The sequence below is a fragment of the Xenopus laevis genome, chromosome 3L (genome assembly GCF_017654675.1).
Source record: "Xenopus laevis strain J_2021 chromosome 3L, Xenopus_laevis_v10.1, whole genome shotgun sequence".
NCBI classification, from domain to species: Eukaryota; Metazoa; Chordata; class Amphibia; order Anura; family Pipidae; genus Xenopus; species Xenopus laevis.
This window is the reverse complement of record NC_054375.1, coordinates 148317825-148333164: the sequence shown is the minus strand read 5'-3', so window position 1 is coordinate 148333164 and position 15340 is coordinate 148317825. Positions and strand designations below refer to the sequence as shown.

At 40.5% G+C, this 15340-nt stretch overlaps 1 protein-coding gene across 5 annotated transcripts in view; it reads right to left on the bottom strand.

Annotated features, from left to right (window-relative positions):
• dnm2.L (dynamin 2 L homeolog) overlaps positions 1-15340 on the bottom strand; it is a 72600-nt gene that overhangs the window by 33587 nt on the left and 23673 nt on the right. For all 5 annotated transcript variants that reach the window (XM_041584790.1, XM_041584788.1, XM_041584789.1 and 2 more), the window contains 6 exon segments: positions 9877-10080; positions 8676-8774; positions 4917-5077; positions 3171-3313; positions 2076-2211; positions 794-861 (listed from right to left, as the gene is read on the bottom strand). In XM_041584790.1, the coding sequence (XP_041440724.1) occupies positions 794-861; positions 2076-2211; positions 3171-3313; positions 4917-5077; positions 8676-8774; positions 9877-10080 (811 nt within the window).

The window sequence follows — 15340 nt, the reverse complement described above, 5'->3', positions numbered from 1 at the left end:
AGGGTGAGCGCATATAAACAGTCTTACCAAATGCGTCTTGTGCATGTACCCTAAATCACAGGTATAGGACCTGCTATCCAGAATGCACAGCACCTGGGGTTTTCAGGATAACAGATCTAACCGTCTACTAGAAAATCATTTCTAGTTGTTATTCACCATCCAACACTTTTTATAGTTATAGATAGTTTTTCAGATAGCATTTATTCATACTTTTTGAAGAAACAGGTAACTGTGATGGGTATATTAGGGGTTTCTATGTTGTGTGGGCCTCTTGATCAAATTTAGGTTTGGAAGCCGGAATTCCCCTTTAAAAGCTGTTAGAATTGATACAATAGTTGCTAATATTCCGTTGCTGAGAAATTATCAACTAAATGTTGCAAAATTGTAATAGTATAGATTTGCCAGACAAACACCAGAGACACAAACATCAAACTTAGATTTTGGAAAAAACTGTAAAAAAATAAAAAGTGGAAAGTAATTGAAAAAGTCTGGCGAACAATCTGAAAAACATTGGTGTTTGGAAGGTGAACAACCCCTTTAAACATTAAATAAACCCAATAGGCTGATTTTGCTTCCAATAAGGATTAATTATATCTTAGCTGGGGTCAAGTACAAGCTACTGTTTTATTATTACAGAGAAAACCGAAATCATTTTTAAAAATTTGGATTGTTTGGATACAATGGAGTCTATGGGAGACAGACTTTCCATAATTCTGAGCTTTCTGGATTCCAAACCTGTATAGGCTGCTATCCATTCGATCTGTCACCTAGGAAGCTGCATGAAGACTCTTACCTGACACCGTGTATGTTCTTGATGGCGTAGCTGATTTCTCGCCGTAAATCCTTCTCGTCAAATTCCATCTTTAGGGGAAAAAGTCAGGACAGCAGTTAAGTACTGAACAACAAGGAAAATACATACATACATGCCTCTTAGCAACTGAGGTTTATATGGAGCAATAGGAGGAGTTATAGGGAAGGTTATATGGAGCAATAGGAGGAGTTAAAGGGAAGGTTATATGGAGCAATAGGAGGAGTTATAGGGAAGGTTATATGGAGCAATAGTAGGAGTTATAGGGAGGGGTTATATGGAGCAATAGTAGGAGTTATAGGGAGGAGTTATATGGAGCAATAGTAGGAGTTATAGGGAGGGTTATATGGAGCAATAGTAGGAGTTATAGGGAGGGTTATATGGAGCAATAGGAGGAGTTATAGGGAAGGTTATATGGAGCAATAGTAGGAGTTATAGGGAGGGTTATATGGAGCAATAGTAGGAGTTATAGGGAGGGGTTATATGGAGCAATAGTAGGAGTTATAGGGAGGGGTTATATGGAGCAATAGGAGTTATAGGGAGGGGTTATATGGAGCAATAGGAGGAGTTATAGGGAGGGTTATATGGAGTAATAGGAGTTATAGGGGGGGTTATATGGAGCAATAGGAGGAGTTATAGGGAAGGTTATATGGAGCAATAGGAAGAGTTATAGGGAAGGTTATATGGAGCAATAGGAGGAGTTATAGAGAGGGTTATATGGAGCAATAGGAGGAGTTATAGGGAGGGGTTATATGAAGCAATAAGAGGAGTTATAGGGAGGAGTTATATGGAGCAATAGGAGGAGTTATAGGGAGGGGTTATATGGAGCAATAGGAGGAGTTATAGGGAGGAGTTATATGGAGCAATAGGAGGAGTTATAGGGAGGGGTTATATGGAGCAATAGTAGGAGTTCCCGGGAGGAGTTATATGGAGCAATAGGAGGAGTTACAGGTAGGAGATATATGGAACAATAGGAGGAATTATATTGAGGGGTTATATGGAGCAATAGGAGGAGTTATTGGGATGGTTTAGATCAGTGGTCCCCAACCAGTAGCTCGTGAGCAACATGTTGCTCTCCAAACATTTCTTATGCTAGTGTTGCTCCCCAACTCCTTTTACTTCTGAATGTTGCTCACGGGTTCAAAAGGTTGGGGATCCCTGGTTTAGATTAAGCAATAGGAAAGGTATGTGGAGCAATATGCATTACAGCAATGGGTTTGATAGAACAAATGGGTATGATAGAAAAGGATTACATAAAAGCACTCACCTTTACAAGCTCAAATGGAAACCGCTCATGAAATATCCGATTAATCCTGGCACCTCCTGAAAGCTCCAGAGTATCCACTTGATCTCCGGAGCCCTCAATCCTTTTCTCAAAATCCACTCCAAACTGTTGGACCATTCTGTGGACGAATTAGACATAACACGAGGCATGAGTCAGGCATCACTTCTGCTTAGTTCAGCTGTTCTGATTGGTGAGAACTAATGGATTGACAAACCCTCCCATTACCCTTCGTATACACAGACTGGCGGATGATATTATCTGCAATTTATTACGTCATGTAGACAGAATAAAAACATATCTTTATTAAATATCATAACTTAGAGGGGGGGAAAAGCACAGGGTCACAGTTTTGACTATACGACGAGGCTTTATTTATTTAAAAATCTCAGCTGTCAATCAAATATTGTCTGCACCTCCTCTATGCCATGGGCATAGAGGCGGGGCAGACAATTACTTTCACTTTCCATTCAGCACTTCCTAGATGTCACTGCTCTCCACACATTCCCCAAGTTCTCTTCACCATTTAATTGTGTAGCCAGGACATGGGGATGGACATCGGGTCCCCCATTCTGGTGCACAAACAAGATTCTGAGATGATGCAAGCCTTGTCTTAATAACAGTGTGCACAAAATGGCTGCTGCCTGTTTGCTATCATTTTGAATTCCCAGACTGAAGGAAACAAGATTCAAATAATTTATATAGTGTAATTTAAGTTCATTTTGCTTGACTAATGTGATAAAATAGGATTTTTAATAATTTTTTTGGGTGATGGGTCCCCCTTAAGGAGAAGGAAAGGTTAAAATTAAGTAAGCTATATCAGAAAGGTCTATATAAATATACCAGTAACCCCTCAAAGTCCTCTGTCAAAAGAAACACAGCATTTCTTTCCTTCTATTGTGTACTCATGGGCTTCTGTATCAGACTTCCTGTTTTAAGCTTAAACCTCCAGGGCTAGGGCTTGAGCATGCTCAGTTTGCTCCTCTCTACCCCCTCTGTATCAATGAAATCCCATGCAAAACCCAAATATCATGCGGTCTTGAATTCAAAGTGTCCCAGGGGAAATTGGTGGTTACTTACTGCAGCAGAGCTTTGGTTTTCCTCGTGGGGTCATCTGGCCGGAAGTTCTTATATTCCTCTACTTCCTTCTCCAGAGACAGCAATTGGCTCTGCAGTTTGTTGCGCAGGGCAGGCAGTGTGTCTCGGATGTGATTGGTTAGTTGCTAAGGTAAAAAATTGGCAGAGACATGTGTGAGACAAAGGGGTTGTAAAATAACAGTTAGAAAAAACAAAAACAGATGCAGTGGTGTAACTTGGGACATGTGAGCACCCGACACCCGCTCCCACGGGTATCACTCCCTCCTATGATATTGCTTGGCCTACTGTTAGCAACTTTTCAACTGGTCTTCATTTTGTATGGTTTTAAATGATTTGACTTCCTATTCTGCCTCTCTCAAGAATGCAATTTCACAAGTAATGTGATGGGCAGGGTCACTGATCACCAGTAACACCAAAAAATGGATTCCCTGAGCGGCAATATTGTGTGGGGCGGCCCGATACCCATGGTTCACCCGCGGGTTGGCCGACCTCGCTGGGGTCGCGGGTATGTGTTGAGCTCTTCCGCCTGCTCTCCACGCCAGCGACCTTAGATTGCCAGCGTCCGACTTCCTGTTTCATGAGCTCACGCCTGTCACACCCCTTTTGTGATGTCGTGGGCAGGGCGGGTCTATAAATGGAAGGTGGAAGTCAGGTGCAGGTCGAGTTTTTCTCGACCCACACATCACTACTGAGAGGCTACTTTTTTGTTGTTACTGATACATCTTAAAGGAGTGGTTCACCTTTAAACTAACTTTTAGTATGTTATAGAATGGCTAACTCAAATTAACTTTTCAGTTGGACTTCATTTTTTCTTTCTTATAGTTTTTGAACTATATGCCTTCTGTTCTGTAAGGCTACAAATGTAGTTATTGCTTCTTTTTATTACTCATCTTTCTATTCAGACCCTCTGCTATTCCTATTCCAGTCTCTTGTTCAATTCAATGCATGGTTTTTGGGGTAATTTGGACCCTAGCAACCACATTGCTGAGAGCTCCTGAATAAAAAGCTAAATTACTCAAAACCCACAAATGAAAAAACTACCAATTGTCTCAGAATATCATTCTCTACATCATACTAAAAGTTAATGTAAATTTGAACAACCCGTTTAAAGGAAAACTATACCCCAAAATGAACACTTAAGCAACATAAGATACAAGTTTATATCATATTAAAGAATCTTACCAAACTGAAATATATATTTAAGTAAATCTTGCCCTTTTACATCTCTTGCCTTGAGCCACAATTTGTGTTGGTCTCTGTGCTGCCTCAGAGATCACCTGACCAGAAATACTGCAGCTCAACTGTAACAGGAACAAGTGTGGAAGCAAAAGACACAACTCTGTCTGTTAATTGGCTCCGGTGACCCAACAAGTATAGTTTGTTGGTATGTTTGTGTGCACCGTGAATCCTCGATCCCAGGGGGCGGCCCTTATTTTTTAAAAAGCAATGTTCTATTTATGATTACCCAATGGCACATACTACTAAAAAAGTATATTATTATGAAAATGGTTTATTTACATGAAGCAGGGTTTTACATATGAGCTGTTTTATGCAATATCTTTTTAAAGAGAACTACATTGTTTGGGGGGGGGGGTTTGGGGGGGATGCAAAGCAGTCCATTCCACATTGTGTGTGTGTTTGTGTTTGTGTGTCTATATATATAATTGGCCAGACAGGTAATTCACTTGCACAACTGCCTTCTGTTCTGGGCCTGCAGGATTCTCGTACCTGGTTGAGCGATTTCTGCAAGTGCGGCGTTCCCATCCTTTCTGCAATGTGCCGATAGCCCGGGTGTGAGAGGAAGAACTTCCGCTCTGCAGAAAGGGCCGCTCGGATGTCCTTTTTCCCATCAATATCCTTCTGACTTCTGTTCACGACCCCTATGTAACCTATGGGAAAGGAGAACATATGAGGATCTGTGGAGAGGGAGCAATATTTAAAGGGGTTGTTCACCTTTGAGTTAGTATGATATAGAGAGTGATATTCTGAGAATATTTGCAATTGGTTTTCATTTTTTATTATTTGTGGTTTTTGAGTTATTTTGCTTTTTATTCAGCAGCTCTCCAGTTTGCAATTGCAGCCATTTAGTTGCTAGGGTCCAAATTACCCTAGCAACGTTGCACTGATTTGAATGAGAGACTGAAATATGAATAGGAGAGGCTTAAATAGAAAGAGGAGTACTAAAGTAGCAATAACAATTCAGTTGTAGCATTTGTTTTTAGATGGGACCAGTCCCCATTTGAAAGCTCAACAGAGTCAGAAGAAAAAGGCGAATCATTTAAAAACTATAAAAAAATCATCAAGACCAACTGAAAAGTTGTTACAATTGGCCATTATATAACATACTATAAGTTAACGTAAAGGCGACAGAGGGCAGTTCATAGGACTTGTCGAATCATAAAATTATTGGTATGGGATTTGTTATTCGGAAACCAGTTATCCAGAAAGCTCCAAATTAAGGAAAGGCCTTCTTCCATAGACTCCACTTCACCCAAATAATCCAAATTTTTAAAATGGATTTCCTTTTTCTGTGTAATAATAAAACAGTAGCTTGTACTTGATTCCAACTAAGATATAATCAATCCTTATTGGAAGCAAAACCAGCCTATTGGGTTTATTTAATGTTTACATGATATTCTAGTAGAAAAAGTATGAAGATCCGAATTACAGAAAGATCTGTTATCCAGAAAACCTCAGGTCCCGGGCATTCTGGATAACAAGTGCCATTCCTGTGATGGCTGATCCAGAGCAATATCCACGCATTATGGATATCAGTTGGTTTGGGTATGAGTTATGATTAAAGATTAAATCTGCCGGTGCATAGAGGAGTGGAGTGAAGAAGAATTGCTTCTCTTTGCATGAACAATAGTATCATTAGAAAGGCCGCTATACAAGGTACACACTGTGGGGGTCATTTATAAACAGTGGGCAAAGTTGCAGTAACCCATGACAACCAATAAGATGATTGCTTCCAGTGTCCAGCTTGCAGCTGGTTTAAAAAAAGCTAATCATTTATTGGTTTATGGATTATGTAACTTGTATACACTATAGCAACCAATCAATTACTGCATACTGTTTATAAATAAGCCTCTCTGTCTATTCAGCCTATAGGCCCATCAGTCACTGGAGAGTGTACCCAAATCGGGCTTTTTTTGCATGAACAACTGAAAGGCAGTGATACTGATCCATGTACTTCTTCAAGGAGAAGGAAAGCTACGAGGCAGTTTATTGCCAATAGATTATCCACAATAGTGCAAGTTATAAGACTATATTTATTCTGTAGAATGCTTTACCATGCAGCTCTAGAAGCTTTCTGTTTGATTAGGATAGCAGCTGCCATATTAGCTTGTTGTCTAATACAACAAGCTTTACCATACCTGCGTAAACAGATCTAGAAGCTCTCTGTTTGTTTAGGATAGCAGTTGCCATATTAGCATCACTTCATCACTTCCTGCCTGAGTCTCTCTCTGCTCACTCATAGCTCTGGGCTCAAATTACAGCATTGAGGGGAGGAGCAAACTGAGCATGCTCAAGCCCTAGCCCTGGAGGATTAAGCTGAAAACAGGAAGTCTGATACAGAAGCCCACGAGTACACAATAGAAGGAAAGAAATGCTGTGTTTCTTTTGACAGAGGACTCAGAGCAACATTACTTTGAGGGTTTACTGGTGTATTTATATATTCATTTCTGATAAGGCTTACTTAGTTTTAGTCATTCTTTCTCCTTTCAGTCTGTTCAATCTCTGGACCAAATTAACTGGAGACCAAACCTGATCAGCCTGTGTATGGCCACCTTTAATTGTAAAACAAATGGGGAGGAGAAGGCCAGAGAGTGTGGTGTGGAAGCGACAGCAGGCAATGAAAATGAACCTGATAAGATAAAAATCTATATTACGGCTCATCAGCCGTGCCATGATAAGGGTTATTTTTAGTTCTGCATGTGCACGAGACATTAGTCATTGGAAAAGGTGTATATGTATCTGCAGTCTGATCCACCTTTGCTCCGTTCCAACACCTTATTAAAATGGTCACAATCCGGAGGTATCAGTGTACGGGTTAATAAATAGGAGAAGGAGTCAGAATGACAGATAAGGGTGATTGCCTCACAGTGATTGGAAAGAAAATACAACTCTAGACACTGGCACCACAAACCAGTTTAAAGGAGAAATAAGCCCCAAGAATGAATATGGCTAAAATGGCATATTTTATATAGTGAACTTATTGCACGAGGCTAAAGTTTCAGCTTGTCAATAGCAGCAATGATCCAGGACTTCAAACTTGTCACAGGGGGTCACCATCTTGGAAAGTGTCTGTGACACTCACATGCTCAGTGGGCTCTGATTGGCTGTTGAGAAGCTAAGCTTAGGGCTCGTCACTAATTATCCAGCAGAAAATGAGCTTCCCCTGTAATATAAGCTGATGCTACAGGTTTGCTGATTATTAAATTCTGATGCTAATTGCACTGGTTTCTGTGCTGCCATGTAGTAATTATGTGTATTAATTACTAATCAGCCTTATATTGTGACATTTCTATTCTATTCTACTATATATTGTGAGTGGCTCCCTAAGCTCAGTAAGTGACAGCAGCACAGAGCATGTGTGAAAGAAGATGGGGAGCTACTGGGGCATCTTTGGAGACACAGATCTTTACTGCTAAAGGGCTGTGGTTGCCTTGGGCTGGTACAGAAGCTCAAAACATAACATACAACCTTTCTAGCTACTTCTTTAGTTATGTTTTAGTTCTCCTTTAAAGATTCTGCATTTTGCCAGTTCATGGTATCTTTCTGTACAGGCTGTAGGAAGTGAGGGGACAGTTCCTGCTAGACTGTACTCAATACAAGGGACTACCTATGCTGGTGTAGTTGTATCCTCTCTTTGTACAGGCTATGAACAAACCTAGGAGGCTGTTCCTGCTGAATTGTATTAAGTACTGGTAATTCACCATTTGTTATCTCTGTTAAAGGGGTTGTTCAACTTTGAATTAACTTTTAATATGATGTAGAGAGTGATAATCTGAGACAATTCGCAATTGGTTTTCATTTTTTATTGTTTATTTGTGGTTTTTGAGCTCTATTGCTTTTTATTAAGCAGCTCTCCGGTTTACAATAATCGGCAATATGGTTGCTAGGGCTCAAATTACCCTAGCAACCATGCACTGATTTGAATAAGAGACTGGAATATGAATAGGAGATGCCTGAATAAAAAGATGAGTAATAAAAAGCAGCCATACCAATACATTTGTAGCCTTACTGAGCTTTTGTTTTTTAGATGGGGTCAGTGACCCCCATTTGCAAGCTGGAAATAGTTAGAAGTAGAAGAAAATAATTGAAAAACTATTAAAAAAAAATAAAAAATTAAGACCAATAGAAAAGTTGCTTAGAATTGGCCATTCTATAACATACTAAAAGTTGGCTCAAAGGTGAACAACCCCTTTAAGTGAAGCGTGGAGCATAGATTATTTACACATCAACATGGTGAGACGTGTGTACCTCTTCTTAAGGGCAGCAGCTTATTTTCCAGGATATCCTTGGCATCTGTGCCTTCATCCATTAGATCTAGCTTGGTGATAACTCCAATTGTCCGCAGACCTTAAACCAAAGACAAGTTCATATTAGCAGGTGAACTTAAAGGAACAGTAACATCAAAAAATGTAAGTGTTTTAAAGTAATAAAAATATAATGCAGTGTTGCCCAGCACTGGTAAAACTATTGTTTATATAAAAAAGCTGCTGTGTAGCAATGAGGACAGCCATTCAAAGTAGAAAAGGCTCAGGTTATACAGCAGATAGGGTTGCCACCTTATAGATCTAGCCCTACCAGCCTGTGACATAGAGGATGAGGGTGGGCCAGAGAGGGGTGGGATTGTGCAGTTTCGGGCCTAGGTTGTGCCGTTTCGGGGGGCCTAAGTTGTGCCGTTTTGGGGGGCCTAGGTTGTGCCGTTTCGGGGGGCCTAGGTTGTGCCGTTTCGGGGGGCCTAGGTTGTGCCGTTTCGGGGGGCCTAGGCTGTGCCGTTTCGGGGGGCCTAGGCTGTGCCGTTTCGGGGGGCCTAGGCTGTGCCGTTTCGGGGCCTAGGTTGTGACATTTTGGGGCCTAGGTTGTGACATTTCGAGGCAGGGTTGTGACGTTTTGAGGTGGGGTTGTGACGTTCCAAAGTCGGTTTGGCAAGGAAGGGACGGCAGCTCTTGGATTAGGTGAGTAGGGGAGCTGAGAAGGGGTGGATCGGAGGTGGACCAGGAGCAGATTTGAGGTAGGGGGGACAGAACAATAGGGATTAAAAATTTACTGGCTAATGCATTGCTGGTAAATTTGTAATACCGGTCACGGCCTTGGCTGGTATTTTACTGGCTAGGCTGGTGAAATACTGGCCAGGTGGCAACCCTAATAGTACACAGCAGACAAGCTCTGTAGAACATAATGATGTTTTATCAGTTATCCACTATTTAACCTGTGCCATATACCCATTTTTCAGTTTCCGCCATGGCTGCACAGCCGCTTGTTTATATGAACTATAGTATCTTCATAATTATGAACTATAGTAGTGTTTCTGAAACAAACACATCAGTTTTACCAGTGCAGAGCAACACTTCATGATATTTTCATTACTTTAATTTTTTGGTGTTACTGTTCCTTTAAAAAGAACGGATCTTATCGGCATTAAATGGCACTCAGGGGAATCCTACTTTGTTCTTACCTTGCGGATCCACCTCCTTGGCCATTTTCAGGGCATCGGAGTTGGCCAGGTCAGTGTTAGCGGGCGTGACGGCCAGGATGAGGCAGCTGTCTCTGCTGATGAACTGCAGGATCATGTCTTTGATCTGATACTCAATATCGTGGGGCTGGTCACCTACTGGAACCTTAGTGATGCCCGGGAGGTCGATCAGCGTCAGGTTCAGAACTAAAAGAACATTGGTAAAAGGGTAAAATTACATTCCACCCCAACAAGTGACATTTCACACTATAATTTGTCACAGCTCCTACATTGTGGCTGTCTAGGACAGTTGGCAGTTGCAGTTTAAAGGGGAACTATTGCATTGAATATAAGCTTCTTCATACTGAAATAAGAAACTTTCTACTGCATTGTTTCTGAAATGATCAAGTTTATCTTCATTATCCCTCTCTCAGCATCTGTTTCTCTTCATTCTGACTTCATGCAGCAGTTGGGTGTCAGATATTCATTGACAGTTAGATCCAATATATCTTATAGGGAGGCTGCTTTTGCCTAGAAGATGTTTTAGAGCTCACTCTTAAAATGACCAGACATCATGTCTCTCTACATGCAGGATTTGTGCAAAATTATTTTGTTAGATTTTGTTTGTACTGGAATCAGTTATTTGAGTGAGCTCTAATACATCTTCTAGGCAAAAGGAGCCCCCCTATAAGATATATTGGATCTAACTGTCAATGAATATCTGACACCCAACTGCTGCATGAAGACAGAATGAAGAGAAACAGATGCTGAGAGAGGGATAGTGAATATAAACTTGATTATTTCAGAAACGATGCAGAATATTTAATTGATTGTATTTAGTAAGTTTCTTATTTCAGTATTCCAAAGCCTACATTAAATTCTTTTTGGGGTAGTTCCCCTTTAACATCTGAAGCATGACGTTCCTGCACTAAAATCCTTTCTGCGGGACTGAATTCATGCTGCTCATTTAAAGGCTACCTGGCCCCTCCTGCTCTATCTGCATTACAGCTATTATCAGACAGGCTTTATACACAGCAGAACTCACAAACTCTATTTATATATCACCCACTCAGAGATAACCCCAAATAGTACCTCCTGTTCTAAGAGATCCCAGCTCTAATCCCAAACACAATGCCTATTTTCTGCCCAGCTGGACGGCCAATCAGAGCAACACTTCTGTTCCAAAAAACTTTCTATTTAAGAAGCCATTTTATTCTGCCTCTTCCCAATCTGCTATCATTAGGTTGTGGGGGGGGGGGGGGTCAACGACCCTGGCAACACACACACAAAAAACGACTGTAAAGTTTCAGTTTTATTCTTTCTTTTTTCACATCTCACATTTCAGTTCAGTCTCTCTCTCTGACTCGTGTTCCATTTTGATTTGATTCTGCTCTGTGATTGCTAGGATAAGGAGCCCTTAGCAACCAGATAACTCACAGATATTTTGATGTGGCTTATTTAACAATGTTTTCCTTCATCATAAACCATGAACGGTGTACCTTAAACGGAGCTTGAGACAAAACTCTGTCTATTAGAAAATCATGTAAACATTAAATAAACCCAATAGGCTGGTTTTGCTTCCAATAAGGATTAATTATATCTTAGTTGGGATACAAGCTACTCTTTTATCATTACAGAGAAAAAGGAAATCATATTCCAAAACAATCAAAATTTTTCAAAATAGAGTCTATTAGAGACAGTTTTCCGTAATTAGGAGCTTTCTGGATAACAGGTTTCCTTTAATTCTTACATGTCCTGTGAGTGCAGACCTGATTAACGTTGCTCTACTACTGTGTTGAATTATAGATGATTGGGAAAATGTAATATACATCCAGTCATATGGAAAAGTTTGGGAACCCCTCTCAGCCTGCATAATAATTGACTCCACTTTCAACAAAAAAAAGATAAGCGTGGTATGTCTTTCATTTCCCAGGAACATCTGAGTACTGGGGTGTTTTCTGAACAAAGATTTTTAGTGAAGCAGTATTCAGTTGTATGAAATTAAATCAAATGTGAAAACTGGCTGTGCAAAAATTTGGGTACCCTTGTAATTTTGCTAATTTGAATGCTTGTAACTGCTCAATACTGATTACTGGCAACAGCAAATTGGTTGGATTGAACTTCATAGGCAGGTGTGTCCAATCATGAGAAAAGCATTTAAAGTGGCCAATTGCAAGTTGTGCTTCTGTTTGACTCTCCTCTGAAGAGTGACAGCATGGGGTCCTCAAAGCAACTCCCAAAAGATCTGAAAACAAAGATTGTTCAGTATCATGGTTTAGGGCAGGGATCCCCAACCTTTTGAAGCCGTGAGCAACATTCAGAAGTAAAAGGAGTTGGGGAGCAACACAAGCATGAAAAATGTTGTTGGGGTGCCAAATAAGTGCTGTGATTGGCCATTTGGTAGCTCCTATATGGATTGTCAACCTACATTGAGGCTCTGTTTGGCAGTGCACCTGGTTTTTATACAACCAAAACTTGCCTCCAAGCCTGGAATTCAAAAATAATCACCAGCTTTGAGGCCACTGGGAGCAACATCCAAAGGGTTGGAGAGCAACATGTTGCTCACGAGCTACTGGTTGGGGATCACTGGTTTAGGGGAAGGCTACAAAAAGCTATCTCAGAAATTTAAACTGTCAGTTTCAACTGTAAGGAATGTAATCAGGAAATGGAAGGCCACAGGCACAGTTGCTGTAAACCCCAGGTCTGGCAGGCCAAGAAAAATACAGGAGTATTGTGAGAATGGTTACAGACAACCCAAAGATCACCTCCAAAGACCTGCAAGAACATCTTGCTGCAGATGGTGTATCTGTACATCGTTCTACAATTCAGCACAATTTGCACAAAGAACATCTGTATGGCAGGGGGATGAGAAAGAAGCCTTTTCTGCACTCACGCCACAAACAGAGTCGCTTGTTGTATGCAAAAGCTCATTTAGGCCACAGTCATTTTGGAACAAAGAGCTTTGGACTGATGAGACAAAAATTGAGTTATTTGGACAAAAAGCACTTTGTATGGCGGAAGAAGAACACAGCATTCCAATAAAAACACCTGCTACCTACTGTCACATTTGGTGGAGGTCCCATCATGCTGTGGGGCAAGTTAAGGGACTACTGGGGCCCTTGTTAAAGTCGAGGGTCGGATGAATTCAACCCAATATCAACAAATTCTTCAGGATAATGTTCAAGCATCAGTCACAAAGTTGAAGTTATGCTGCAGGAGTTGGATATTCCAACAAGACAATGACCCTAAACACACTTGGAAATCTACAAAGACATTTATGCAGAGGGAGAAGTACAATATTCTGGAGTCCCCTGACTTGAATATCATGGAAAATCTATGGGATGATTTGAAGCAGACTGTCCATGCTCGGCAGCCATCACATTTAACTGAACTGGAGAGATTTTGTATGGACGAATGGTCAAAAATAGCCACATCCAGAATCCAGACACTCATCAAAGGCTATAGGAGGCGTCTAGAGGCTGTTACATTTGCAAAAGGAGCTCAACTAAGTATTGATATAATACCTCTGTTGGGGTGCCCAAATTTATGCACCTGTCTAATTTTGTTATGATGCATATTTTCTGTTAATCCAATAAACTTTGTGTCACTGCTGAAATACTACTGTTTCCATAAGGCATGTTATATATTAAAAGAAAGTTGCTGCTTTGAAAGTTCAGCCAATGATCAACAAAACTCCAAAGAATTAAGAGGGGTTCCCAAACTTATTCATATGACTATATAACACATATTCACTCCCAATACACCAGTAGCTGGGATTACACACGTGACCTTTAATGAAAAGTTCCGCTTTTCAGAGCAACGCCAATAAAAGTGTCTCAGCCCTTAATTGCCGAGATAAGAAAACTAAAAGTAAGACGTGGGGATTTCTCGGGGAAAGCCTCTGCAATAAAATACGTAGAATTAATCAGTTGGGTTTGACTTTGAGTTTCATACGTGGCCTGGATATTATACAACAAGCTGCACTCTGCACGGGATTCTGATGAACTATAGCCAAGTGTTTGACCATGTACAAGAACTGGAGGGCGGATTTTCTACTGATTCAATGGCTTCTGGTACATTGCCTTGGGAGTCAGAACTAGCAGTGCAGACTATACTACTTTTACTAGCAATTATAATGACAAATAACTTTAAACCAGTAAGACTGTGTAATGACCATATAGAAATACATTTTTCATTTTACACCATATGCTCAACTCTGAAGTTCTTCAGATTTATTAGAGGTCGAGTTGTTTTTTTGCAGGAAAAATTTGAGTTTTAGATGGTATTCAGTCAAAACTTTGGTGTAAAAAAAAAAAAGAAAAAAACTTGAATTTTTAAGATTTATTATATTTCTGAGGCTGGAAATAGCTCAAATCTGACATTACACCGTCTAGAACCTGTCGAGGTCATCAATTCGAGTATTTGTGTTTTTGACCCAGACTACACGGATTCCAGTTTTTCCTTAAATTAGAAACCATTCGAGTTGTGAGTTCATTTGAGGTCTAAAAAAGCTCACAAAGCTCTAAAAAGCAGACCTTTGATTAAAAAAAAAAAAACACCATAAAGGAACAGTAACACCAAAAATGAAAGAGTTTTAAAGTAATAAAAATATCATTTAGTGTTGTCCTGCACTGGTAAAACTGATGTGTTTGCTTCAGAAACACTACTATAGTTCATATAAACAAGCTGCTGTGGCCGAACCAAATCCTAATTTGCATATGTAAATTAGGGGCGGGTAGGGAAATCACGTGACTTTTTCGTCACAAAATAAGAATTTTTCCCACTTTTTCCTTTCCTGCCCCTAATTTGCATATGCTAATTAGGATTCGGAATTCGGCCGAATCTTTCACCAAGGATTCAGCCGAATCCCATATATCCCTACTTTATAACACTTTATTTTTTTGATGTTACTGTTCCTTTAATGTTACTACTGAGTAGAAGCAACTACAATTTTGGAGACTGCAAAAGGGTCAGATGTGAGTGAACTCTGATCATAGAAGGAGGAAGTAAGTGAACAAAACCACAATTCATTTGCCCTTTATAGTCAGTCTAGTACAGATGATCTAATGCATCAGGATCACAGCCAATAGGAAGTATTTTAAATAAATATGCAACAAAAATTATGACTGTCAAATCTTTAAAAGCTGAATATTCTACCTTCTCAGCATGATTATAAATGACACACAGGGCCGGCATCAGGGGGGGTACAAGTGTACCGGGGCCTGAAGGGGGGCCCGGCAGTGCTGAACTTTTCGAAAGAGCCTGGCCCCCCCTGGCAGCACCGAAGCCGTGCCTCCTCCTTCCGAAGACCTGGAAAAGCGGAAGTGCAGAAAAGCCGAACAACTGAAGTCCCGAAGCGGCAAAAAGACCCAAAGTCACAGAAAAAGCCGAAATTGAAGTTCCCAAGCGGCGAAAAGACCCGAAGTTACTATAACAGACGAAATTGAAGTCCTGAAGCACTGAAAAG